Genomic DNA, 25,997 nt, shown 5'->3' on the forward strand with positions numbered 1-25,997 from the left:
AACAGGCAGATATCCAGCAGCAATGCTAGTTGAGCTACCTGCCCACCTCAGCTGGAGCCCAGCCCGCTGCAGCTGTGCCCCAGCAAGCCCAGGAGCTCCAGCCCTTTTGGCTTTACATGGTGAAGGGAATCCCCCAAACCCCTCGTTTTTGCTAGCAGGGAGGCACTGCGGTGCCAGCAGTTCTGCCACTTACCGTTGGTACAGGTTTCATTTCTTACACAGGAGCCACCCAGGAGGCTGAAGCCTTCCTTACACCGCAGGCAGTTTCCACTGGAGCCCTCGCAGGCTGAGCAGTGATCGTCACACCTGGGGACAGAGACCCTGCTGTGGGCTGAACCATCAGCACCCCGATCTGGCCACCTAAAATGGGCTGTCAGCCAGAAAACGCGTGTGCCAGCACTGTGACATCCAGACTGAACCAGAGGATGTGGAAAATGGCAAATCTGAACCTTGAAAAGCTGTTGAAGCCCGAGGAAAATGGGCTCAGTGGTGCCAGCTCAATGCCCAGTGACATCCCAAAGGCTCTCGCCTTGCTGGGAAGATTTAGTGGGACGTGAACCTCTCCTCCCAGCAATATCAGTTAGGAAAAGGACTGTGAGGGGAACCTGTGCTGCTCCCATTCTTTTGTTCAGGAAGAAGAGCCCAGCAGCTGTGCCCCCTGCCTGGAGACAGTGGCTTGTGGAGACTGTACCTGAAATCCCTGGGAAGGGATGCTGGTCCCTTGTTCCTCCCTGCTGGAGAGCCAGCGCAGCTGAGTGAAACCCCAGAGGCAGGCAGGGACTGTGTTGTGTGCTCCCAAGTCACCTTTAATCCTTCCCTTTCGTGCTTGCTTTAACGAGGCTGAATCCACTCCCACTCCCCACTTGAAGAGCAGATGCCGGAGAGTGGGAGCAAATTGCTGCCTCCCGGCACCTCCCGGTCTCCCGCACGCATCCCCTGCGCTGGGCCAGGGAGTGGGGAACACTCCTCAGCGTGGCCACGGGGCGAACGGAGCAGCTTTAATTGAAAGCTCCAGTATTTACCCAAACATTACTGTTCCTCCCACACCTCCTCCAGAGAGCCCGGGGCTGGGGCTGAGCCCCTTCCACCGTAGCCCTAAGACACCTTGGCTGGCTCCAGCGGGGGAAGCTCTTAAACCCACAGGGCAGGGGCGTGTGGGGTCCAGCCCCACGGCTGCCCTGGCTCCCTCATCCCTATTTTAATCTTCCTAGCAAACAGCTCCAGCTGTGAGCTGTTTCTGGCATTACTTTATCATTGCTGACAGTGCTCCCCCATCGGGGGGTGCACCCCGGGGTGGTTCCGTACCTCTTGCAGACCTTGTTGGGCAGCCCGTGGCTGTCGGCGGGGTAAAAGCCCTCACGGCAGGCGGGGACGCAGCGCCAGTGGGGTGCAGGGCCCTCGGGGGTGCAGGGGGTGCAGTCCTCCTCTCCTGGCCCTGTGGGGACAGGGAAGAGGGCAAAATGGCATGTGGGTGATTTTGGAGACAGTGCAAGTATGGCCATAGCCCCAGATAAGACGGGGGGCACCAGTTTGGCTCTGCCTTGCTCATGAACAAGGTGGTTGTTGCGTCACCAGAGTCCAGCATGTCTGCTTGGCTCCCAACCCAAAAACCTCAGCTTCCATCCCAAAAACCCCAGTTCCCACCCCAAAAATCCCAGCTGGGACACAGTGTCTGTCCCTTTGCAGAACCAAGAGCCAGCCACCAGGGCTCAGTGGGGAACAGCACATCAAAATCCCCTCAGGGCCATGAGCCACCACTCCCAAGCATGCACTGGTTTGGGCTTCCCAACCTGTGCAGAGTGGAAAAGGAGATGCTAAACTGGGCTGTGGAAGAGCTGGAGGAGGGAAGGGCTTGGGACAGGAGCTGGGAAAGCAGAGGACTCCACTCTGACACCTGCACATCGTGGCTGGACAGCAAACTCCAATGATGGAGGTGGTATCATTAGAGGCCGTCCATGCACCAGGCTTGAGAAATGGTTATGCAGCAAAAGGAGACGAGAAAGGGCTGGAAAAATAATTGTGGTGAAGTACATTTACACTGACTGGAATAAGAATTAGAAGGGAAGTAATTTTCTTATGGGATTAAGAGCCCGTTCCCTTCCACACTTGCCAACAAGATCAATAAATATTTTGGATTTAGTCTAAGGAAATTGCCCATGTATGATAGAAGAGGTTCACGCCACTGAACATGAATTGTCTAGAGATCATATTATCATCAGATCTATGATGATTTCGAGGGCAGGCGCAAACATTAAGAATGGAAAATAATTGGACTTGCAAGGAGCAAGAAAGGCAGGATTTACAGGGAACGGGGAGAGGCTTTGGGCAGCTGGGGGAAGGCAGCAGCGGCCAGCCCAGCACCGAGGGGCGGCCGGAATAACACGCCTCAGCTGCCTGACATTTTTATCCGCTGCAAACCCATCCTCCATCACTCCGAGAGGGTTTTATGGCCTCCCCCGCAACCTTATTAAACTAAAGCACCTGGCTTCGGGGAGATCGGGAAATAAAAAACGGCTCCAATAAAAATGCAAAAACTCCCTAAAAACCTTTCCAGTGTGAACACATACACTGTGGGATGTGCTGGAGAGCTGGGATTGCTTCCCCTCCAGCACGCCCTGCCTTGGCTCGAGGCGGATATGGTGGGTATTTGCTGCTGATGCACAAGGGTTTTGGGGTTTTGCGCGGGGACGCTGTGGGGTGAAGGGTGTACCTGTGCTGGCAGGGCAGGTCTCGCAGCGCCGGGGCTCCCGGCTGAGGTACATGGCAGGCTGGCACTCGGGCACACAGCTCTCTCCTGCCAGGCTGTTGGGGAAGCAGAGAGGGTGTTTGCACCCAAAGCTGTGGGCTCTGGAGACTCAACACAGCCCATCCCCAACTCCACACCCCCCAATGTCCTATGGCAGCCTCAGCCTGCAGCGTGTCAGAAAGCCAGCCAGCGCTTCAGGAGAAATTAAAGTCCTGCCTGGACCAAAGGGACGGCTGCAGGTTCCTTAATTAGCTATCCAGGAGGAAATAAAATTATTTTTTTCCCATGGGCAGCCAGCCAGGCTCTCCCAAAGACCTTTTGCACCACTGAGGCTCCCTGGAATCAAAGGAAATTGGTTCAGCGCCGTGGCTGGGCCGGTGCTGCTTCACCATGGCAGGGATGATTTGAAGTCCTGGCTTAAAAGGATATTGAACAATAAAAAACAAGCGCCGTGCGGATTATGTCTGACAAGTGCCTCCACCTGTGCTTTTCCGAGGGAGTAGATAATCTTTTGGCAGTGGGAATTTCTTTGTCTGAGTGAGCCCCACTGCTACACCGTGGCTCTGACTCACAGTGCCTGGACACTGCAAGCTGCTGTGGGATCATACTCCCATGGGCAACTTGGGATGGAAAACAGCTCCTCCCTAGTGGAGCTCTGCATCCCACAGGTGCTGTGGGGCCAGCAGCAAGGGCACCCAGTATTCCTCAGGGGGTCAGGGCTTCCCTGCCTGCACCAGCATTGCTGGGAAACCACCATGCTATGCTATCCCCACTCAGCAGGTGTATTGGATAAAATTTTCAGCGTGGATGAATCTGAGGGAAGGGTTTCTGCACTTGCAGGGATTATTCCCAGCCTGCCTGGCACAGCTCAGCCTGGTACCGGCCCTACACAGCACTTACCCGCCACCCTGGCAAGAGCTGCAGAAAAGGAAATTAAATTTAAATAATGGTTTTCAGCTAAGAAAGGGACACTAATCACCACCTAGTACCATGGAAGCAGGATCTTGGGTCTTTAACTAACTCACTCTCTAATTTCCCATCGGAAATCCCAAATTTAAACTAATGCTGCAGGTATAAACTCGTCCCATGCTGGTGTTTTACCTGAATCCCTCTTTGCATGCGGTACATTTGTCTGCTTCGCCAACACATTTTTTACAGCTTTGATGACATTTCAGACAGCGTTTCTGACCTTTCAAAAAACAAAGCAAGGCAGGGAGAATAAAATGCGGACAGTGATTTGCAAGCAGCAGGCAGAGCTGTAAAACCCCACTGCACCCCAGCGCCAGCTCCCCAGGGAGCAGAGGCACATCCCCCCCAGCGGATCCCTGCTATTGCAGGTGACCTTATCTGTCACTGCTTGCTAAGAAGAAATACACTTTGCAAGCAACTGGGATCATTAACTACAGCCTTTTAATTAAGAGCCGAGTCGAGCACCTCTGCTTCGCACCGCCCTCCGAACACCCAGAGGTTTTGCCTCCTCCCTTCACTGTGCAAAGTGTGCCAAGGGGGAAACTCAAAAGCCAATACTCAAAAATCAAGGCGTGTTCTCCGCCCGTGGCGCTTAAAAATAGAAGCAACCCCTGCACATCCTCATGCTGCAACTTGCAAGTGATAAAAGATCCTTACGCTCCTCGGCGTAGAAGCCGGTGGGACACAGCACCACGCAGGTGTTCATCTCCTGGTGGTGGTAGAGGTTCCTCTTGCAGGCCGTGCACTGGGTCGGTCCCCTCCCGAGGCAGCGCTCGCAGCCCTTGTAGCACCGGCGGCACCTCCGGGCGCCTTTGTCCCCAAAAAACCCCGCGGGGCAGGAGCTCACACACATCCTGGGGGAGGAACAGAGAGCACCGGGGTTTTGGTGCCACCTCCCGCCTCAGGCACCTGCTGTCACCCCCCTCACCCACAGCATTTTGGGTGTTCCCCAGCCTTGGAGGCAATTTGGGCTTGTTTATTTCTTATTCTTAAGATTTAGGATGTCTTGAAAGTCATGGGTGTGTAATACAGAGTCAGGGACTCTCTTGTCCCAGCCACAGGTAAACTTTTCCTGTGCCAACCCAAGAGACTGAGGAGTGGAAACCCCAATTCCAGAAGTGATTTGTCAGCTTAGCTAGCTGTCCCTTAGGCATGGCTAACCCCAGCTGATGATGCCAGTCCTTCTTCCTCAGCATGATTACATGGCCAAGGTCCTCCAGGGCTCTCCAGCACTGTGCCCCCCACCTCATTGTACCCCAATCCAAGGCAGGGATCCCCACACCTCCTCCTCCATCCATTTTATCTCTCATATCTTTCTCTGTGCAAACATCTATCACCCACACTGAGGTGCAAGACCTGGGGAAAGGTGCTGCTGCTGCCCAGGGACCTCAAGGGAACACCCCACCACCCCTCACCTGCCAGTTTTCACACTGCCCAGGCTGTAGTGGATGCAGTTCAAGCACTGGTCGGCGTTGGGGCCATCACAGCCCTGGTCGCCGCACTCGGGGTGGCACGGACCTGGGTGGGGAGAGACTGGTTCAATGAGGGGAGAACCTGAGAATCCCCCAGAGCCCACTGCCAGGATGCCCTGAGCACACCCTCCCCGGACTGACAGATGCTGGGAAAGGGCTGGAAACCCTTCACCTAGCTTATCCTATACCTATTATATTATAAATTTTACCATATCTATCCTGTGGAGCTGCAGGGCTCTGAGTGCTCATCCCTCCTGCAGCTCATCCTTCCCTGTAAGAATCCCACCCAGCCACCCTCTGGCTGCACTCCTGCGGAGAAGCAGCTTTGAGAGAGTATCTGCTCTCCAGGGACCAGCAGGGACACCCACTCCTGCCCATGGCAGAGGAGGGAAGGTGGGCAGAGCTTTTTTTACCCCTCAGACAGCTGCACCACCAATTTGTGGCGGGAGCGCCGGGATGGGGCGTTTCTCTACCTTCTAATTTCACCATCCTGCTGGCCACAGGCACTGCTCCTCCCAGCCTGCCTCAGCCCCGGGCAGGATCAGCCCTTGTGGTTCCCCCCCAGTTTATCAGGATTTGCATTTTCCCAGGCACTTTGGGGGGGACAATGCAGCAGCTCAGGCTGACACTTACCTGCATACTCCTCCTCCTCCTCCGCCACCTCCACCTGGCTCTGCAGGAAGGCGGCTCTTGATGGCTCCATCTCCGATGTTGGCACTTCCAACGACCTCCCACGGGACTGGGGCCCACCCAGTGCAGTGTAGGGATGCTCAGCTGTCCCGTAGAAGATGAGGCTCCACTCCTTCAGCTTCCCTGTGGGGCAGGCACAATGTCACCCATCCTGCTCCCTGTCTCGCTCTGCCCTGAGGGACCCAGTTTTGGGGGAAGCAGGAGGAGCATGGACTGGACCATCAGGGCATCACCACTGGCACAGCAACGCAGAAGAGCCAACATTGAACACCCAGAGATGCTGAGGAGCCCCTGAGCTCGCAGCCCACACAAAAGCAGCTGTTTAAGGCACCTACCAGGGATTTTTAATTCTATAAATCATCTGACGAACTGCAGCAACACCACAGCCTTCGTGTCCAACACTGGAGAGAGCCAGTAACTTTAAAAGCTACACAATAGAGGATTATTTCTGTCTGACAAAAGCTGCCTGGCACACATTGGATTATTTCTTGCTGCTGTTGCTCCAGCCATCCCTTTGCCCGACATATCAGAGGTCTGAGCTTGGCACCCCTTGAGACACTGTGGGAGCCACCAGACTGTGGTGCACCTGGTAGGATCCCCCCAGGACCTTATACCCACACCAAGACCCTCCACGATCCACATGGCTTTGGGGAGGGAGCCCAAAAATGCTGCTGCTCCTTTCCAAGGCTGTTTTTCTTTCAATTCCCCATCAATGCGAGTCACTTCATGCCCGCGGCGTGCTCGGCTTTAACTCCTAATCCCTGCGTTTCCAGGAAGGGCTTAAAATTTCCAATACCCAAATCCCTTGGCTCTCCCCAAGGGATGAGAGGACACACCTGCTGCACTGAGCAGCACCAGCATGAAGCCTGCAAGGCAGCTCAGCCAGGGAAGTGCTTCCATCGAAAGAATTAAATTTGCTTTAAATCTAAAGTATCCCGTGTGAAGAAAGCCCGGGCTGCACAAGGCTCACGTGGGGATGCAGCAGTGCCAGCAACAGGACACCCATATTATTTAATTGGTTTTAACCAATTTAGTGGTATTAAATTAACATTTATTACCAGTTTCTGCTACAAGCTGGGAGCATCTTCCCTCTCTTTCCTCATGCTTTGCCCTCTCTGCTTCAAACCAGGTGCAGACCCTTTGAGGGGGTGACTTAACACACCCCTTTTCATTTCATTTTGCCAAGCCAGGTAAAGCTGAGCCCTGATGCCCTTGAGGGGCTCAGAAACACCCGCCACGAACTGTAAATACTGGGGAAAAATCAGCTCCGTGGGCGCTTTGCTGCCGCTCTCCAAGTTCAAAAGATTTTGGGTGAAGGCAGCAAACAGAAACACTTTGTGCTCCATGAACAAACCCCCACCTGCACCTCCCGCTAGAAAGTCGCGTGGGAGAAATTTTTTAATATACTCCTGGCTTCCTATCAATGATTGTGTGGATTTAAAACCCCCACAACACACGCCAGCCCCAGGCAGGATTCTTCATGCCCTGCTGCCACCAGCCAGCGAGGCGGCTGCCCCTTCCTGGTGGGGCCAGATCCTGCCAGCACGGCTCCTTTGCTGGGAGCAGGCGGCCAAGTCGGGGAGAGGAGGGGACACAGGGACATGCAGGGGGCCAGGCTGAGCCCAGCCACCCCCTGCCAGCACAGTGGCAGCCTGGGGAGGATGTCCGTCTGTCTGCAGCCTGAGGGGCATCGTCCCCTTGCGTGTTGCACAACCAGCCCACGCGCCAGATGTCCCAGCAGCGAAGCAAAACAAACAAACAACAATTACAGCTCTTGGGTTTCCTCCTTTTGACTCATTACGGTTTAATTTTGGAAACCTGGCTCTCGGGTGCAGCAAGTTTTGCTGCTGCTGCTGGGAGAGAATCCACTCAGCCAGACCGGCAGCCTCCTGCGTTCAGGGCTGACGTTTTATTCCCACTTTTGAGAAATCTGGGCAATACCGTTTTGCTGGAGACCATAAAAGCTCCCAGCAAAAGATACAGCCAAGTGAAATAGCCCGCAGTGAGTTTTGGGAGCTGGAGGAACTGGTGGGTGCTGGGGGGTCCTTACCTTGCACGGCAGGGTTGCGCACTTGGGATGGCGTGTCGTGGATCTCCAGGGTCCACTCCCCTGCCGCCCGCTCCCCCCAGCAGTGCACGGTCATGAACTCCCAGCCCTTGAAGCCCTCGTTGGAGTGGTCGAACACCCTGCAATGGTTATGCCACACACCGAGAAATAAGGCTTCGGATGTTGGATTTTATCGGAAAAGGTAGACAGGTGATTAAGGATTAAGGTTAGGATTAACAATTCCTTGTACACACCCACCCTTGCATGGAGCTCTTCTGCAGCAACCCCCCACAAAGGACACATCCCGGCTCCGGCTGCTCTTACCTCCTGGCGAGGAGCTGCGACCTGGTTCCTGCTGGAGACACGAGGCTGATCTGGAGGTCTCCCCGGCGCGGGTGGGAGATGCTGAGCCTCACCACGACGTGCTCCAGGTACAGCACGTGCTGGTCACGGTGCTCGGCGCAGCCGCTGCTCAGGGTGCTGGCGCGCAGCACGTGGTCGGCTCGGATGTACCTGCCAGGGACGGGCAGAGTGTCGTGATGGGGACAGTTCCCAGCAGCATGGACACCCAATTATACTTGAACCCAGGCTCCTACTGCCTCACAGCAAAAATTATCTCCTCCTCCACTGCAATTCCCAGTGTCCCAGCACAGGAATTTGCTGAGTTGCTGGATGGGGTTGAACTGCTCTGAGGATCTGTTCCTTATGGGCTGCAAGGGCACTGCTTTATTATAATTAGCAATGCAGTGCTCCTCTTTGGGCTGTAATTAGTGTCTGTATCAGATAAATAGCCTCATGAACACACTTGGCTCCACATTCATTCCTGTTTTGCATATGCAAGTCTTCCAGAGACTTTTCTGATTAACAATTCTCGCTGTACAGCCAGGCAGTGGGAAATCAGGAGGGTCCATCTGGTCAGATCCATGATGCCACTCTTTAACCTTTAACCAGGGACTGACCTACTAAGGATGAGATGTGAACCTAAGCTGGTTTGAACCTGAGGCCAAATTCAAAGAGATCCCAGACACCAGAAATTCGGAAACCTTTGCAACAAAGCACCAGTTTTTGGTCTCTTCAATCGAAAATGTTTGATGGAAGAGGGTGGAGAGACCCAAGACATCACTGCTCATGTAGGACCCAGCAGGCAAGTTTGGTTTGGTCTCTCACTGTCAGCCCTCAAAAATTCCATGCTGATCACCCATCTGGGAAGTGAAAGTGGATGGTGTGGATCACTCTGACCATAAAATCCATGAACATCATCTTGTCTGCCCATGGACTTGTCCCAGCCACCCTGATTCCTAATTTCCTTTTCCAAATGTTGAGACCAGAGCCAAATCTTTGCATTGTAAGAGCCAGCTCCCTCAACACTCCTTCCAAGCATCTGCATGCCCTGGGAGAGCATCCCACCCCACCCCACCCCACAACACTCACTTGGGCACCCTGTCCAGGCTTCCCACGCAGACGTGCTGGGGAGGAACCATCTTCCACTTCTTGGCTTCCACCACAATAGCGTCAGCATCCACCAGCCCAAAGCCATATAGATGGCTAACTGGAAAGAGAGAAGACTCAGAAATCCACTGCCTTCCAAGCAGGGCTCAGGAGCTCCTCCTCAGTGCTTGGTGGAGCATCCTCCAACCGTGGAGGAAGGCACGGAGTTGACTCCATTGCTTCAACACACGGAGCTCATCACCCTGTTCAAGTTACACCCCAAATCCACATTGGCACCATGGAAAACCCATTGTTGGGAGCAGGAAACACTCCAACTCAGGAGAGCCTCCACCAAACAAGGCTTCCAAACCTCCACCAAGCAAGAGCTCCAAGCACTTCACCCCATGAATTACTGCCCTCTCCTCCCCCCATTTAACAGCCTGCTGGTGGGAGCCCCCAAGGAAGCCGACAGTGGCCACACACGGTGAATCCTCCTCATAAACAAAGCTCTGGAGACCTTTCTTTTCCCTTGGTTGTCCCTTTTCACTGTGTCACCTCCACCCCCACCTCCTCTCACCTTTATGCCCCGCGCCGTTGGTCTTCCAGTCGGGCGCTCGCAGGTGCCCCGGCCGCGAGGTTTTGACCAGCAGGTGCTGGACGTCCCTCCAGGTGAGCAGGGGGCTGCAACAACACAGAGCTCGTGGGATGGCTCTGCTGCTCCCAGTCTGCCCAGCAGCAGCAGGGACCCCCCCACTGGTTTAAAAACCCTCCGAAAAAATCTCTTTCCTGCTCAAAAAAAGAGCAGAAGTGCTGACGCCCTGCCTGGAGGTTGGCCATCGCTTGGGGTGCCCCAGCAGAGGTCAATGCCCCAGGGAGAGACTCCCCATGTCCACAGGCATTGCAGGATTTACTCCTGGATAAGGCAGTTTAGCTCTCGTGCTCTGAGGTAGAAATGAAGCAAATCAGGAGTGTTTTCCCCATTTTCATGCAGGAGATCAGGAATGAAGCCCATCCTGAGGCAGGGTACTGGGCTCAGCAGCTCGTTGATACACGGTGCTGAGCAAACCTTCCCTTTATAGCAATAACAGCAAAAATTGCTGGAAAAATCCCTGGGTTGCTCATTTAACGCAAAAATGAAATCCAAATTGTTTCCACTCCCCCAGACTGGGTTTGTGTGAGGTTTGTGTGTCCAGAGTGCTGGACACCAAGCGCTCCGTGCTTCCCAAGACCCCGGCCCAGGGATATGGCTGAAGAATTTTCCGTGCTTTTCTTACAGTCAATTCTTCAGCATCTCGAGCTGGGATTTATATTGCTCTCGAGCAACATTTAAGGAAACAAATTCAATTTATTCTCTCTTGTCATAATGGAGTGCCTGAGCACCAAGCTCTCGTACTTAATGTTGCGTTTTATGCCTCAGCTAAACAATTCAAAAATTACATCTAAAGCTTTTAATATACTTGTAATGAAAACGGCATCTCCGGAAATGTGTTCACCCGACCTGGGTGCTGGGATTAAACCAGAGGAGGAGGACTGGAGCCACAATCACCGTCCCTGGATGAGAGTGCAGTGCTGCCCTGAGGCTTATTTCCCAGCCTTAATTTTATTTCCACTCCATAAAAATAATAATAAGCTCATGAGAAGATGCTCCATGAAGCAACACAGGGATGCCCCAGGGCTGTTCCTGGGCTGGGAGACCACGATGGAACCGGGATGGGACTGGGATGAGACCAGGATGGGGACAAGAGGAAAAGAACAGCTTGTTGACACACCCGGGAGTGTCTCGCTGTTGGTCAAGCTGTGTGAGTTTTTGACATTATGCAAAAGTAGTCATTTACACCCAGAAATGCAACACTGGCTGAAAACCATCACTTCTACGGACACCTCCCATTTTCTGTGCTGTTTTCCGATATTTTTTTCTGCAGGAGGGATTTATAAAACTCCTGTTGGAGCCCGCTGTCAGCAGTTTCAACACACCAACTGAAAAGCCTGACTTATCTCACCAACCCCAAACGTTCAACAGATGAGGAATTAGATCAATAAAACACCGGCAGGAAGATGCAAAACAACAACGCTGTATCAAACCTCGCCAAAAAGGAGCCATTTAAAATAAACTTTGTCCCGTTTTGAATCACTCCAAAGGAAAACAAAACTACCTCGTTTCCTCCTGGGTTTGCTCAGCAGGTACTGAACACAGAAATGTTTCTCCTGGTGAGGTAACACTTACTTTGCCTCCAAGGCCAAGGCGATGATTCCCGCGACCATGGGGGCGGACACGGAGGTGCCGGTGTGGCCGTCGGTGCAGCGGTGCCGGAGATCCGTGGTGACCTGTGGGGAGAGGAGCTGCAGCTCCCAAGGTGCTCCCAGCGTGGGCACTACCCCATCCAGCACCCCAGGTTTGCTCAGGGTGCTGCCAGAGCAGAGCTGAGCCTGCTGGTACCCAACCCTTGCCACGGCTCACGTGCCATCACGGCGCCCAGAGCGCCCAAAACGGGCTGCAGGTACGTTTGGTGCATGAGGAAACACCCCTTCTTACATTTCCCTTTTCTAAAGGGGCAAAAACTATTTGGAAGGGGGGAAAAGAACGTCAATTTTGTTGTGGTTCAGCTGGAGGAAAAGGCAGAGGGAGTGAGTGGTGTGAGCAGGGCAGAGCTACACATATATGGGTGCATGTTGAGCTGTGCCACATTAAAAGCTTTTCTTAAAATCTCCAGCTCCTGGTTTTTGGGCAAGAATTTCCTTTTGCATAGGGATAAAAAAAGCCATTTCCAGCTCTTTTGTTCCAGGACGGAGGACAATGTTTGGGTACCAAAAGCTTGGAGAGAAATGGGCCAAGAAATGCTCCATTGGTTACATTTTTAACAGGCTTCTGAGTTTTGGGTTAATCTGGTGATTTCTGGAGGGCAAGGACATACCACCCAGTTCCACCTCAAGATGCCCCTGAAATCTGCTTTTTTTTTACACTCCAGTAGCACTGGACTGTGCCGGCTTCAGCCATGCAAATGCTCCTGAGTGCCATGAAAATGGCATCTGGATTTTGTTTTCTGGCTGGAAATTCATCTTTTAGGTGCTAAAACCCCCACTCCTGAATGCAAAAATTAATCAACTTGTAAAAAAAACCAATCATTTTTTGTCAAAAAACTCATTTGGGTGGAAAACTCCCTTCCCAGCTTGGATGAGGTGCCGTGATGGTGGGTGAGGCTTTACTGCCCAAGCTTCAGATGATGCACAAGGATGTCAGTAATGAACAACCTTGGTGTGACAAGAACACAGCAGCTCTTGGGATGGGGTAAATATAGCCTGGCAGGCAGGAAAGTTGGTCTGATCCACACATGCACACACTTCCAGGCAATTCCTGACCTCCAAAAAGCCTCATCTGTCCATTTGGTGCTGCCACATCCCTGCCAAATGACTCCATCCTCCCTCTTTTTCTCTCTCAGGCTAGAAATCCTCAAAATTAACTTCTTGGTTTTTTTTTTTTTTCAAACAAGAGACAGCGCTTTGGGGAACAGGTAAATATTTACATGGGTATTTTTGCAAACCTCCAGCCCTTTCACCCATTTACCAGGGAAAATACCACATCCCTGAGCTTTTGAGCACCACTGCAGAGCTAAGGGCAAAGCCTGGCTCTTACAAACGGGCCATCACCCACAGCCCAGCCATGCCAAAAACATCCAGGGGGTGCTGCCCCCACTCAGTGTGGGGGTAAAACTCACTATTTTGCGCTCGTAAAAAGCCCCGCTGCTGTAGGTGGTGGCAAGGGTGGAGGCACATTCCTCCAGGTACCAGGGCTTGTAGCCATTCTCGGTGGTGCTGCTGATGGAGATGGTGTAGATGCTGTTGGTGTAGCCGTCACAGGAGCAGTAATCGCCCTCTCTGCCGCCGTTCCCCGATGCCCAGACGAAAATGGACCCCAGTCCCCTGCGACCCTGTGGGCAGAGAGGGGATGGAGGGTTAGAGGAGGTGTCTGCCCAGGATGAGAGGCCATCTCGGCACAGGGAGGAAGGGATAAGTCTGATTTTTGGGTCTGGATATAGGGTTTGGGGAGGGTGGAAGGATGGGTCCCATCCTGCTCAGCGCTCAGCCCCCTGGGTCAGTCCCCACACACGCCCCCCCCTCAGCTCAGCCAGCCCCAGTTTACAGGCAGCAATTCCCCACGAGGATGGGAGAGCCTCCAGCCATGGGATTTTGACATTTTCCACAGGCTCTCCTGAGGGAAAACATCTTGAGTACTCAGAGTTCCTGGACCAGGCAGTAACACCTGGTTCTATGAAGAACTGGCAGGAAACCCCTCAAAACCCACATCTCCCAAGCCCACAAAGCACCTCACGAACCACCCAAACCACCAGAAACCTTTCCCCGGCTTATTCTTTAGGTTCCCTTTGTTTTTTTATTTTTTAAATCCCCATCACTTGGCAGGAACATCTGATGGAGCCATCCCCACTGGGCACAGCCGTGGGAGCCCACTGGGAATTGGGAGGGGGCAGGAAGGCTGCACCAGCTACCCAGACCTCCCTGGAGCCAGGGAAAATCCCAGCTGGCAGTGGCAGCCGTGGTGCCAACCAGGGGCCCCTAATGAAGCTGCTGTTACAGGGGCGAGCCCTGTTCTCCATCCAATCCACCACCGGCACTCCCAGGAATAACCCAGCCCTGCGGAGGTTTGGAAGGAAGGTGCCGCCGTCCCAAAAAAGGAGGATTTTTGGTGATCCAAGGGGGTTAGGGGCAGGAAATGAAGTGGCTGGTTCTCTTCCGTGCCCTGTAAGGCAGGGTTCTCCGGGGAGGATGGCGCTCTGCCGGGCTTGGCAGGCGATGGAAGACGCGGCGGAGCAGCCCCATCCTCCCCGCGGCTACTCCTGCCACCGAGAGGTTTCGGCGCTCGCCTGGGCAGATCTGGTGTTTACCTCTCTCCCACTGCTCTGCCGGAGCTTCCTCCACAAAAAATAATAAAAATAATAATAACAAAGCAGCTTTGCTCTGGAGGGGTTCACTGGGATTTATCGTGGGTTTTAAGCGCCGGGGGGAGAGGGATGTTTATTACCTGTCTCGCCCCCCTCCTGGGGCAGAGGCTTTCTGAGCTGACCCTGCCTCTGGATACACAGGCTAAGTCAGGCTCCTTCCCTACTTTATGAAAGTTTTCATTATCTGGGCTGCCTCCCAGCCAAACTGGGTGGGTATTTCCCTAGCAAAGATTAATAGAGCTGTCTGGAGCTCTGCAAGAAAACGTGCAAATGCCAAGGGAATTATTGCCCTGCTCTGCATCACGGAGAGCTCGACCCAGCTTGCCAGCCCACCAAGCCTGCTGCTGGCATCTCCCACCCCGCTTTCCAGGGTTTCCTGGATCTCCAAGGAGGCAGCATCCCAGCCCGTGCACTCGGCGCAGACAGTGACCGTCCAGCTCGCCTACACCAAAATCCACCCACCTCCAATCCGAGTCCCACTGCATGCAGCCCAAGCTTCCCAAATCCCTAATCAGAGGATTAAACCAGGCACCGATTGCTGAAGGATGTGGAGGTGTAGCAATGATTTCAACTGGGATCAGAAGACAGGGAGCCCAGACCTCCCTTGCATCCCACACCCAGAGTGTTGCCCCTGTGGGAGCTGAGAATGCTCCTCAGACCTGATCCAAACCCACATCCCCACGAAGCCCAGGCAGGGTTGCACTGGAGGAAACTGGGTTTGGAGCCAGCACAATCACATGAGGACACGAGCAGGCACATGAATGACGCTACAACAATACACATCTAACACCTGACAGCATTTTGAGAGCTCACTGCATATTGCAGCTCCCACAGCTCAGAAGAAATCCACTCTTTTCCTTTGCTCTCAAACAAGAGAGACTACCAAGGTTCCTGCAAGCACACCCCAAACACCCAACTTCTTCATCTGCCATCCTCCTAAACCAAAACCATGCTAGAGAGGGGGCTCCTTGCTGATGTAAAACCTGGATCTGAGCATCATTTAAACCAGGGAATCCCTCCCTGGCCAAGGTGGGGACGATCCAGCTCACCCCAGCTGCTCATGGTTGGCTGTGGGATGCACAGCATCTCCTGCTTCCGCAGCACTGCGGGGCCTGGGTGTTTGCCCAACGGCACTCCATGAGCCACCAGGATAAATCTCCCCTCGTTAGCTCGGGAACTAATAAAGTGTGGCTGGAGGAACAAGAAACAAGATGATAAATTACTCCAGCGCAGTCCTATCGCTAATAGATAAAGGTTATTTTAATGTTTCCATTAAAAACTCAATTTTAAGGATTTATAACTCAGTTACAGCTGTTTGCTCGGGCTAAAGGTGGTGGTTAACTATCTCCTCGCAGCTTTCCTGGTTATTTAAGGAGAAGAAGTTGGCAATTAAGAGCTGCGCATGCAGGATAGTGGGTGCCACAAACACCAGTGGCAGCTGGGGGACAGGGGTGCCCCTGGGAGACAAAACCAAGCATCCCAAAACAGTGGGGCTGTGCTGGGCAAGGACCCTGCTGCCACCCATTTGCTCCTGCATGGAAAAATGAGGTCTAAAAAGCAGCTTGTTCCCCCGTATTTACACGGCGTGAACTCCCCGGCACTTCAATGGATTCCTCGGCGGGCTCACCGCCCCAGCAGGAAATCAAGTAAACAGTGGGAAAAACACTCCACCCTATTTTTAGATAAGAGGCAGGCTGCTCACCCCAGCCTGCGGCCGCCCAAAATCCCAGCACGGTGTGAGAAGAGGCAGCAGGGGAAGGAGCGGAGGCAAGGGTCAAATGGGGGGGTTCCCAGCCCAACCTGGGGCTGATGGTGGCAGAACTCCAACCCCAGATTGTGTGGAGCACCCAGGGAACACCCAGTGTGGAGCCCTGAGCCTCCGTGACACTCATCCACCACACCCACCGAGCTGCCAAGAAAGGTCTTTTTCCTGATGCTTTTAGCCAATGTTGGGCATTTTTTAGGAGCTTCCAGAAAGAGAAGGGCCACGGGAAGGCCATAGCATCCCCAGCAGGGACTGATTGACAGCTGTCAATCACATGTGGTGCTGGTTGAACTTTCTTGCTGGAGGATTTCAAGGATAATAATCCACTGTAAGACCCTGTGGTGGCACCCGTGTCCCTGCCCAGCTGCGACTCAGCTGCTCGCTCCAGGTGGAGAACCAGGGAAATGCTTAACGTGATGGAGACCTCTGGGAGAGGATACCAGGGGCCCTAGGGAGGGTGGGAGGAAGGGGTTGGAGATACTTGGGGGTGTTCACTTCTGCCCATGCCAGGATCCAGGGAGGATGTTTTGAGGTGCAAAGTCACTTCCCCGCCAAAGAACCGCTCTGGGTTTCTCATCCCGGCAGAAGAGCTTCGCAACACAACCTGGGGCCTCCCTGCTCTGCCAGGGCCCTGCCCGGTCGCCGGTGCTGCCGGGTGCTCCCACCGGGGCCGGCCATGCCGAGGGGTCCCACCGGGGCCGCGCCATCGCCAGGCACCTCCCGCCGTCACCACCCTCGGCCGCAAAATCCACCGGAGCTCTTAGGGACGCCGGGGAAAACTAGGAAAAATTAGAGATGGTTGGCTTTCCCCCCCGCCCCAGCCCTAGTGCTGGCATCACCTCAGGGGGCCGAGCTGCCCATCCCTGGCACGCGTTCCCACGGGACAGGAGGAGGAGGGCGAGCGCATCTGGGCGCTGTGGGATCCACACCTTTTTAATGCCTTGCTCAAAAGCCTGTTTGGCCAATAGACCAGGTCCATCAACTGTCTTCCCATCATCATCTGGCCCCCAGCTCGCGCTGTAAATGTCAATGTAATCGGGTCTGATGCCAAGCGACTTCGCTTCAACAACATCTGTTACATCTCCATCTAACATACGAATGCCTAAAAGCACAAAAACATCAGACATTAGGGCTTCATGGCGTGGATGACAGTGTGAGGATTGCAATCAAAGGGCTTTGTTAGCGGCGGCGGAAACCGCGCGGCTCAGGCGCGCCTGTAATAGCTTCAACCCGCGGCCCTGCATGCCAACGAGCCTGGCAGTGGGATGCCAGGGAGCTCTTTGGGAAGTTTTCTGTGTTGCTGGCTTCGTGGCGAGGGATGGAGGCGGGGAGGGTAAAATTCACTTCCCCTCCATTGGTGGGGAACAGGTGGTGGGAGTGGAACTGCACTCCCCAGTGGCAAAATCCCCCCACTAAAAAACTTTTTCCCCTCCCTTTTAATTCATTAGCTAACACATCTCTCCACTTGGAAGGTATTGGAGTTTCCTGATCACTCATGCCCACACAGCCTCAGGCACATTGGTGGGGTGAAGCCCCGAATCCCATCACTGCCCAACTGATGCCAGCGGTTCTCCGGAGTGGGAGAAGCCCCAGGCTGTGGTTTGCACAGCCAAAATCAGAGCCAGGACCCCAACCCATGGCTGAACAATGCCACCTGGAATAACCCTCCCTTCCAGCTGGGAATGTCAGCAGGCACCAGTCAGGGTGCTCACAGGCAGAGCCCCTCAGCCGTGGTGGGATGGGCTGGGGGATTGCTGCACACCCCCAGCCTCCAACTGCTGAATTATGAGAGTACAGCCCGCTCTGCGCTCTGTCACCCTTCCCCTGCAGGATTTCCCCTCTGCACAGTGGGTGGAGGGTGCCAGGCACCCCAGTGGGCTGCCCAGAAACAGCCCTTACAGGAAAAGAGATGCTGGAAATGTCAGCATCGTATTTTGTCAGCCAGGGATAGCCTGGTTTATAAAAATGCATTTCCCCTTCCACATGTATTTCGTCTTAAAGCAAACAAATGCAGGCAGATGTCATTCCAGCTGCAGCTGCGCTCTGGACACCAGTCAACTCAAATATCTCTTTCTGACACTGTCCCCGATCAGCCAAAACCAAGCTTAGAAATGTAAAACCAGGGAGCTGAGCAGTTCCCCAGAAATTCCTCTCTGTCAACAAGAAAACAGGACAAGAAGGGGCGAAAAGCCGAGCCTGCTGTCTGAGCTGCTCTCAGCTGCGGCACAGCAAGGAAAACCAGCTGAGGGATGGGGCCTGTGCTTGCTAAACGTGGGCATGTTCACCAGCAAGCCCAAAATCAGCCCAAAGCCAACCCAAAGCCAGCCCAGAGACAACTCAGAGACAACCACCCACAATGCCAGACTCCCTGGGCAAATAATGGGGAGCAGGAAGGAGCAGGGATGGATGCTGCAAAGTAAATGAGCTTTGTGTCACACGGGGAGCAATACCAACCTCCAAAGTGAGCGCTCGAGGAGAGGGAAAAGGAGGAGGAACTGCAGGAGCCCTTTGCTTGAGCAGTGATGTGTTTTGCCCAGAGCAAATGAAAAGCAACGCAAGGGCGCTGAGGAGCAGCCAGTAAAATTAGATGGGAGCTCTCCAAGTGTGACAAATAGGCTTCCCCAACAAGTTGTGCTCATTAATCGCTGCTTTATTTGTGTAATCCATCTAAAAATCACTCTCGCTGCAGCTATAGCGTGTTTTCCTCCACGATCTCAAACTTGATCTGGCTCAGACTCTATTTTTCCCCTTTGCCTGTTGATGTTGTGGGAAGCCCCCGGCCCCCAACCCTCTGCCAGGTGCCTTGTCTCACTCAACACCTCCCCAGCACACCCCTGGGGCAAGGCACTCGTTAAAGGGAGCAAATTAAAATGAGACCCATAGGTCGTCATAAAGTCAACAAGTAAAGCTCGTCTCCACCAGCAGCTGCAGAGAAATGGGCTTGAAAAGGAGGATGAAGGGAATGGCCTGAGCCTACAGGACCCAAAACGGCACTAAACCCCACCTGGAGCTTTGCCTTGCTCAGCTGCTGCTTGGTGTGTGCTTGGAGATGTGTTTTTAGGGGCAAGAAACCTCTAAGAAGCAAGAAGCCATCACATGTGCAGGAGGCAGAAAGATGGGATGGGATGATGTGCCCCTCCCAGTCCCACATTCACCCTCCCTGGGATTATTTTTTCCCTGTGGGGACCTTCCCCACATGGGCAACCACTGGAGGTGCTTGGCCAGGAGCAGGATCCCTGCAGGCACTGCTCCCATGCAGACACAACCCTAAAAAAAGCTGCTTCTTACACAGCCAGGATGAACAAGACAAGAGAAGTAATTAAGTCCCAAATCCACCCCATGGCAGTTGGGTCCACGCTCCCAACACTCACTTCTCCCAGTGCTGGGCTGGTAGGAGGGGCTGCAGTGAAAACCCCTCTCCTGTTCCAGCCATGGGGCTGAAAGCCCTGGGGCGAGGACCCAGCTCCAGGTGTTTGTCCCCTGCATGGTCCCACCAGCCAAGTAGATGGGACACCACACTCCCACCCCCACTGAGATCCTCATCTCCCCAGGGATGTCATACCCCTTGGGTTGGCCAGGACTGCCCCAGGTCAAACAGCTCTGTGATGCTAATTACCACCAGGATCCAATTTGGTGATAAAGATTCATTTGCTTCCTGCACTTTATGTTATTTGAAGGACTGTGCAAAAGTTCCCCCACATACACACAGCTCCAGCCCCACACTTCCTTGGTGTCTTTCCTATGAGGGTATTTTGGGGGTCTCCCCAGACCCCCCCCAACTCCAAGCAGCTCAACTGCAGATATTGACCCCACAAATGAGTGACTTCAGCTCTGAAGCTCAACCAGCACCACAGACCACAGCAAACACAGCCACCCTAAAGGCAGACCCTCCCGAGAGCAGTTGTGGACTTTTGGGGGTGAAACCACCACACCCTCATGGCCAGGATGCCGCCCAAGCAGAAAGTTTCCACCCCAAAATACACAGAGCCATGGCTCCTTGCATTCTGTATCATCCACCCTCCCCCAACACCCCCGGGGTTCCCTGCAGCCAAGGGAGGCATCAAGGAGGAGACTCTCTGGGCAGTATTTGGGGGAGTAGCCTCCCACTACCCACCCCAGGGAGCCCATCAGCGTGGCCAGGGTGGCCACAGTGCCTCGGGGGGCTGGTGAAGGGCAGGGGAGTGCAGAGGTGCAGCCTCACCTCCGATGCGGGCGTTGTAGGCGATGCCCACGATGCAGTACGAGTTGTTCGCCGCTGCCGCCACCTCCCCCGCGCAGCGAGTGCCGTGTCTGCAGAGAGAAATCCCCCATCAGCTGATGTCCATGGCAAAGGGCCCCTCCAGCCACCCCCCAGCCAGCACCCCAAAACCAGCCTTGAGGCCAAAGCAGCAGAAGAAAGTGCCCCAGGAGATGGAGAGTCCTTACCCAGAACCCATGGCAAGTGCTGGGGGGTGCAGGAAACTAATGCCAAAAGAAATGTGCTGTTTGTATTTTGCACCTAAGTCCAATCTGTTGTTTGCATTCTACGCCTCGATGCAACTTCTTGTTCTTTGCATTTCGCACCTAAATGCAATTCCTTTTTGCATCTTGCACCTCGATACAATCTCCTCTTTGCACCTGTTTTCTTCCCGCACATACCCAACTCACTTTTGTCATTTATATGAAGCCCCAGAATTGTGTCCAAGGTTTGCCACCTCAGCCACCCATCCTGACTTCTTGTGGTTTAATCCCTGGCCAGGGCAAGGAACCCTCCCCAGTGTTTGATGGCTCAAGGGTCCACTAGCACTTGGCACCGGCTGGATTTGCATTAAATACAATAACTGTGAAAAGCACATAACCCAGCCTCCTTGGCAGCACTGTGGATGGGAAAAGGCCACAGACCTGGAAGACACCCCAGGGGGGACACCCAGCCCCCAGGACCCCACAGACCCCGGCCCCATGGCAATCAGCATCACGTACTTATTCTCATTGCTGGCATCGTAGCGTGGAGTCGGGTCATGGTCGTTCCCGTTGACGTCGTAGCTTGCAAGAGGGTCCTGAAAATAGGTTGCCACCATTAGATTCAACTTACCAGTGGGTTGTGGTGGCCAATGGAGCCAAGCAGGGCAGGAAGCAACATTTTCCCCTTAGTTTCTGACTGTTTCCTCAGGATAAATAGTTTTAGGCTGCAGTCCTGCATGTTTCCCAGGGGAAACATCCTGCTGCTTCAGGAACTGCTCCTCTGAACCCCAAACCCTGCTGGGTCCAGCACCCCCCTTCTCCCCACTGTGGCTGTTTAGTTTCTGAGCTGGGGCTGAGCGGGTTCATGAAGGTTTTTGGCTCTGCCCTGGTGAGCAGAGGGAGGTGGCTGCTTCCCAGGCAGCTGCAAAGGGAGTTTCCCCCAAACCTTCTTATCTAAAAACCTCATTTCCTTCTTAAAAACATCTCAAGCTTTCTCAAAAAAAAAAAAAAAAAAAAAAAACACCAAAAAACACCAAAAAACTTTTCCTCTAAATATGCCAATGCACAGACTTCAGCTGTGTTTATACACTGAAATTCTCCACAAATCAACTTGTGGTGAGGATCAGCCGCAGCCCGTTCGCCCCAGCCCGTCCATCCCCCAGCTCACGTAGTTCTGCAGGAGGTCGGGGTGGTTCCTCTCTATGCCGTCGTCCAGGATGGTGACCACCACGTTCTTGCCCGTGTAGCCCCTCTGCCAGGCTGACAAGATGTTCATCTCCGACCTGCACCGGCTGTTTTTATCGCCACAGTGCTACAGAGGCAAACACAGCTGCAAAGAAAGGCTGCAACCCCATTCCAGCCCATCTAAGCAAACAGCCAAGCTGGGAGCCCATTTAATCAACCAGAAAATATATTTACAACCCACCCCCTGCCATATAACTCGCAGATTTGTTATAACTTTACTCCACAGATCAAACCCATCCAGCAGCAGTTAATCCAGGCAATGCTATCTCCCTATTATTCTTCTCCTCTTCCATTTCAAACACTGTGGGCTCTTGGGTTTTGAAGAGCTCGTTTCCTTTCCGCCCTTAATTTTCAATGAATTTCCCTGTCAAACGCAGATCGATGACGCAGGCAGGAGAAAAATGATATTGCAGATAGATGGCTGCAGCTCTGGGATGGGTAAAATGCAGTGGTGCTGCTCCCAAGCCTCGGCTGCACAGCCCATGAGGAGGGGCTGCTAACGAGGGTGAAACACTTCAAACTAGACCCTCAGGTGCAGTAGTCCACAATTTTAAAATGCTGCTGCCAAGCACATTTGCTGATATCAAGGTATTTCATTACTGGCTGGGCTGAGCAAAGACTGGCGATGCATTTGCCCAAAACTAAACGAACCCCCCACAAGGCACAGGGGTCCCTGCGGGAAATACCCACCAGGTACCACATGTTGGGCCACACCGGGTCGTTGAAAGGCAGAGCATGCGGCTCCCCTCGGACCTGCCTCTTCACCCTCCGCTTCACCTCCTGCTGCTGCAGCCAGTCCACCTGCAAGCAGAGACGTGGGTCAGCATCACCCTCGGGCACAGAGCCCGGAATTGCCCACTGAAACGGGATATGGGATGCAGAAGCGATGCCAGCCACAGCCTGGACCCATCCCAGCATCACCCCATGCTCTGGCAAACCCTCATCTCCTTAGCCAGAGCTGCTGTGCAGACAGCAGACCCATTTGGAAGGAAAAGGATGGATGGACAGACAGACAGAGCGAGCGAGCTCAGCTCTTTGCGGTCTCTGAGCCAGGGACCAGATTCCTCTCGCAGTGCAGTAAAACCCTCGAGCATAAATAACGTCGCCTCCCAGCGCAGCCTAAACCCCCCTGGCTTAACGAAGCACAGAAGCACATGCTGGAGTCCTGCTGGAGACAGACAACATATTTCAGCGTTTAGTCAAAGTTTTGGAGAAGACTCAGGTGCTTGGCTTAGTCTTTGGGCTGATCCTTCCGGCTGGGAGGCAGCAGCTCAGCTCAGCCCTGAGACTTTGCCACTTGGCTCCAGGGCTGCTCATCCTTCGAGCTCATTCCTCTCCAGGAAATAACAAAACTGGGGGATTTACCCAAGGATAACACGCATTTCCCAAAAACGTGTGATGACCACTCCGAGCCACAGCAGATCTGGGGGACGTGACCAGCTCCAGAGAAACATTTTTGGCACTGGCTGAGGGCGAGGTGGCCTTGGAGCTGATCACTCTGACATTTGTTTGCTTTTCAGCAGGGCATGACACGCAAAGAGATCAAACAAGAAATGATCCGGAAACGGCCAGGATTGGGAAACGCTGGTGTTTGCTGTGGCTGGAGCTGCCTACAGGGCTGGTTTGGGATTAGTCACAACCCATCCCTGGCATGCATTAACCCCCCCCAAAACCTTTTACTCCTCACCAAAAAAAAGCCTTTCCTGCCTTCAGCATGAAGGTAAAAACCCAAGTTTTGTGAAAAGAGATTGTCAAAATAATTTATAGAACAAAGCTTTAGAGGTGTCCATCCATGTCGGGGAGAGGGCAGAGGCACCAGCTGATGAGCTGGGAGGGCTCTGGGGCACATCCCTCCTTGCTGGACACTTTCTTCCTGATGGCTCTGGGCCTTTTGGGAGCTGCTCACGGGGATGCCTCTATTGTTGTGACTAAGGGTTGGTAGCAAAAAGAATCAAAATCCAAACCACAGTTTTGTTGGGCTCATTTATGTAAAACTGTCAGCTGAATGGAGTTCTTGCACATTTATAGCTTTGTGCCTCGGATGGAGGTGGACTGGGAGCTCTACGTGTCAGAAACCCGACAGCTTCCAGCCTAGAGCTTGGGTTTTAAACACATATATATTTTAAAGAAAAAAAACACTGTTGAAAGGAAAAAAATACATATATTTCATAAAAAAAAAAAATGAGTTTCCACGCTGCCTTGGCTGACGACAGAGCACCGCTTTGCTTGTACTGTGATGGATTTAAGCACTGGAAGCAAAAATACCGCTCCATGGTCTAGTTAAAAAAAAATATAAAAATACATTAAATGGAGGTTATGATTCTTTTTCCTTAAAGCACCACTCCCTGGCAGCATTACCATGGGTCTTATTGTCCAAGCCACAGCTACTGCCTTTCCCTGCAGCTTTGCTGGATGCAGGAATGATGGGAAGATATGGGATTCTGTGGGGGTTTTGCCAGGAGCTGCCATGCCTTGTGGGGATGTCTTCATCTCAAACATGGTCCAGATCAGCCCCAGAGCTGTCAGCCTGGAGTCAATGCATGTGGACATGGAGAAATCAGCAGTTTAAGGGCATTGATTTCAGGGGGGAGTTGATAAATCAGTGTGGCTGGCATGGGAAAACAGGCAAGCAGGAAGGAGCCTGGGGCATCCCTGCAACAGCTCCTGTGGCTTGTGAAACTCAGATCAACATCCATTGTTAATCCAGGGTGGGGGAAAAGCTCCTTGGAAATTTAAAAAAGCAAAAGTCTTTTTACCACGAGAAAGGGCCCAAGGTGCTACAGTCTGAGAGCCAGGGGTCCCAGTGCCACCACCCTGCAAACCTCAGTTATCACAGAATCATAGACTGCTTTGAGCTGGGAGGGAACCTTAAAGCTCTTCTCATTTCAACCCCTTGCCATGGGCTCCCATGAGATGAAATTGCTCCGAGCCCTGTCCAACCTGGCCCTGGACATTTCCAGGGATGGAGCAGCCACAGTTTCTCTGAGCAACCTGTGCCAGGGCCTCCCCACCTAACAGGGAAGAATTTCTCCCCAGTATCCCATCTGATCCTGCCCTCTGACAGTGGGAAGCCATTCCCCCCTGTCCTGTCACTCCAGGCTCTTGTCCAAAGTCCCTCTCCAGCTCTCCTGGAGCACCTTCAGGTACAATTAGCAGGAAGGAGGTGACTGTGAGAGGCACCAAAGGACCCTGTGAGGCAGCACAGGTTCATGAGCTGAAGGTTTCACCCTTCCTGCAAACAGAGCAGCAGTTTTACATGTTCCCCCTCCCCTTGAGATTTCAGCAGGTGATGCCTCAGTCCAGCCAGCCAGGGTGGCTCCACCAAACACAATAACCAACAAGGGTGAGGGTGCAACTCCCTTTGCAGCTCCAGAAAAGCGACTGCTTGACTTATAGCAGTGGATATGCATTAGTTAAAGCAGAGATCCAGGATAAACAAGTGGGTTCCAGCACGTTTGCCACGGCATGGCACAAATAATTAAGGTGAGGTGGATTTTTGCCATGGTGTGTGGCCAGAGGGACAGGGACTGAGGCCATGGCATCCTCTGATGAGGATTAAGAGACTGACAGCAGTAACCTGGAGGTTCAAGCCCTGCATGGACCAACGAGGAGCATCCCAGAGCCAGGAACAGTTTATGACAACAAGAGCTGCAAGAGGAGTCCTAAGAGGGGTGGCACAGCATGGTATGACCCACTCTGCATCCCACTGCCCCTCCACACCTCTTACTCTCATCACTACAACCTGCCCCCAAAATTGCTGGGTTTGCCACGTTCCTCCTCCCTTTCCATGACCTGCCACATCACTTGGCTCACATCAGCCCCAAACAAAGCAGCTGCAAGGTCTCTTGGGCCAAGAGGGCAGCTGGGCAGCAGCTTAACCCTACAAGGGCCAGGGCTGCCCTGTGTGTGCTGCATCTCCCCTCTCCCAGACTCCTCCTCTGGGCAGAGAGCTGGGCCGTGGGTGCCCCTGCCACCCGACCCCCACAGCAAACATATAAATAACAGCTCTGGAAACAATAGCCCCTGGAAGGCAGGAACCACCCAACATCTGCAAACGACTGGATGGGCTGGTTCTTCAGGATTTCTGCAAGATTTGTTTCCATCTTCCCTATTCCAGCTCCTGCCCTCTGTGCCTCGAGGTGAGGTTTTCCTGTAGGCATGCTAAGCTGGTGCCATCCAAATGCATCTCCAAGAGGATTTGCAAATGTACACGGGAGAGGGGGAGAGACAAGACATGCCA

The 25,997-nt window shown here is 53.3% G+C and overlaps 1 protein-coding gene across 1 annotated transcript in view; it reads right to left on the bottom strand.

The window, feature by feature from the left end:
* Positions 1 to 25,997, bottom strand: part of PCSK6 (proprotein convertase subtilisin/kexin type 6) — a 34,504-nt gene that overhangs the window by 1,904 nt on the left and 6,603 nt on the right. Inside the window, exons 3-20 of the mRNA XM_050309007.1 lie at positions 22,448 to 22,558; positions 21,681 to 21,824; positions 21,032 to 21,108; positions 20,274 to 20,362; positions 17,002 to 17,174; positions 13,066 to 13,278; positions 11,577 to 11,677; positions 9,930 to 10,033; positions 9,356 to 9,473; positions 8,249 to 8,437; positions 7,928 to 8,064; positions 5,821 to 6,000; positions 5,131 to 5,233; positions 4,373 to 4,569; positions 3,848 to 3,935; positions 2,711 to 2,802; positions 1,306 to 1,435; positions 194 to 306 (exon numbers count right to left, since the gene is read on the bottom strand). Coding sequence (XP_050164964.1) covers positions 194 to 306; positions 1,306 to 1,435; positions 2,711 to 2,802; positions 3,848 to 3,935; positions 4,373 to 4,569; positions 5,131 to 5,233; positions 5,821 to 6,000; positions 7,928 to 8,064; positions 8,249 to 8,437; positions 9,356 to 9,473; positions 9,930 to 10,033; positions 11,577 to 11,677; positions 13,066 to 13,278; positions 17,002 to 17,174; positions 20,274 to 20,362; positions 21,032 to 21,108; positions 21,681 to 21,824; positions 22,448 to 22,558 — 2,359 coding nt within the window. The remainder of the gene's footprint in view (positions 1 to 193; positions 307 to 1,305; positions 1,436 to 2,710; positions 2,803 to 3,847; positions 3,936 to 4,372; positions 4,570 to 5,130; positions 5,234 to 5,820; positions 6,001 to 7,927; positions 8,065 to 8,248; positions 8,438 to 9,355; positions 9,474 to 9,929; positions 10,034 to 11,576; positions 11,678 to 13,065; positions 13,279 to 17,001; positions 17,175 to 20,273; positions 20,363 to 21,031; positions 21,109 to 21,680; positions 21,825 to 22,447; positions 22,559 to 25,997) is intronic.

This window comes from Myiozetetes cayanensis, unplaced genomic scaffold, assembly GCF_022539395.1.
Source record: "Myiozetetes cayanensis isolate MyiCay16 unplaced genomic scaffold, myiCay2020 scf14, whole genome shotgun sequence".
In the NCBI taxonomy this organism is placed as follows: domain Eukaryota; kingdom Metazoa; phylum Chordata; class Aves; order Passeriformes; family Tyrannidae; genus Myiozetetes; species Myiozetetes cayanensis.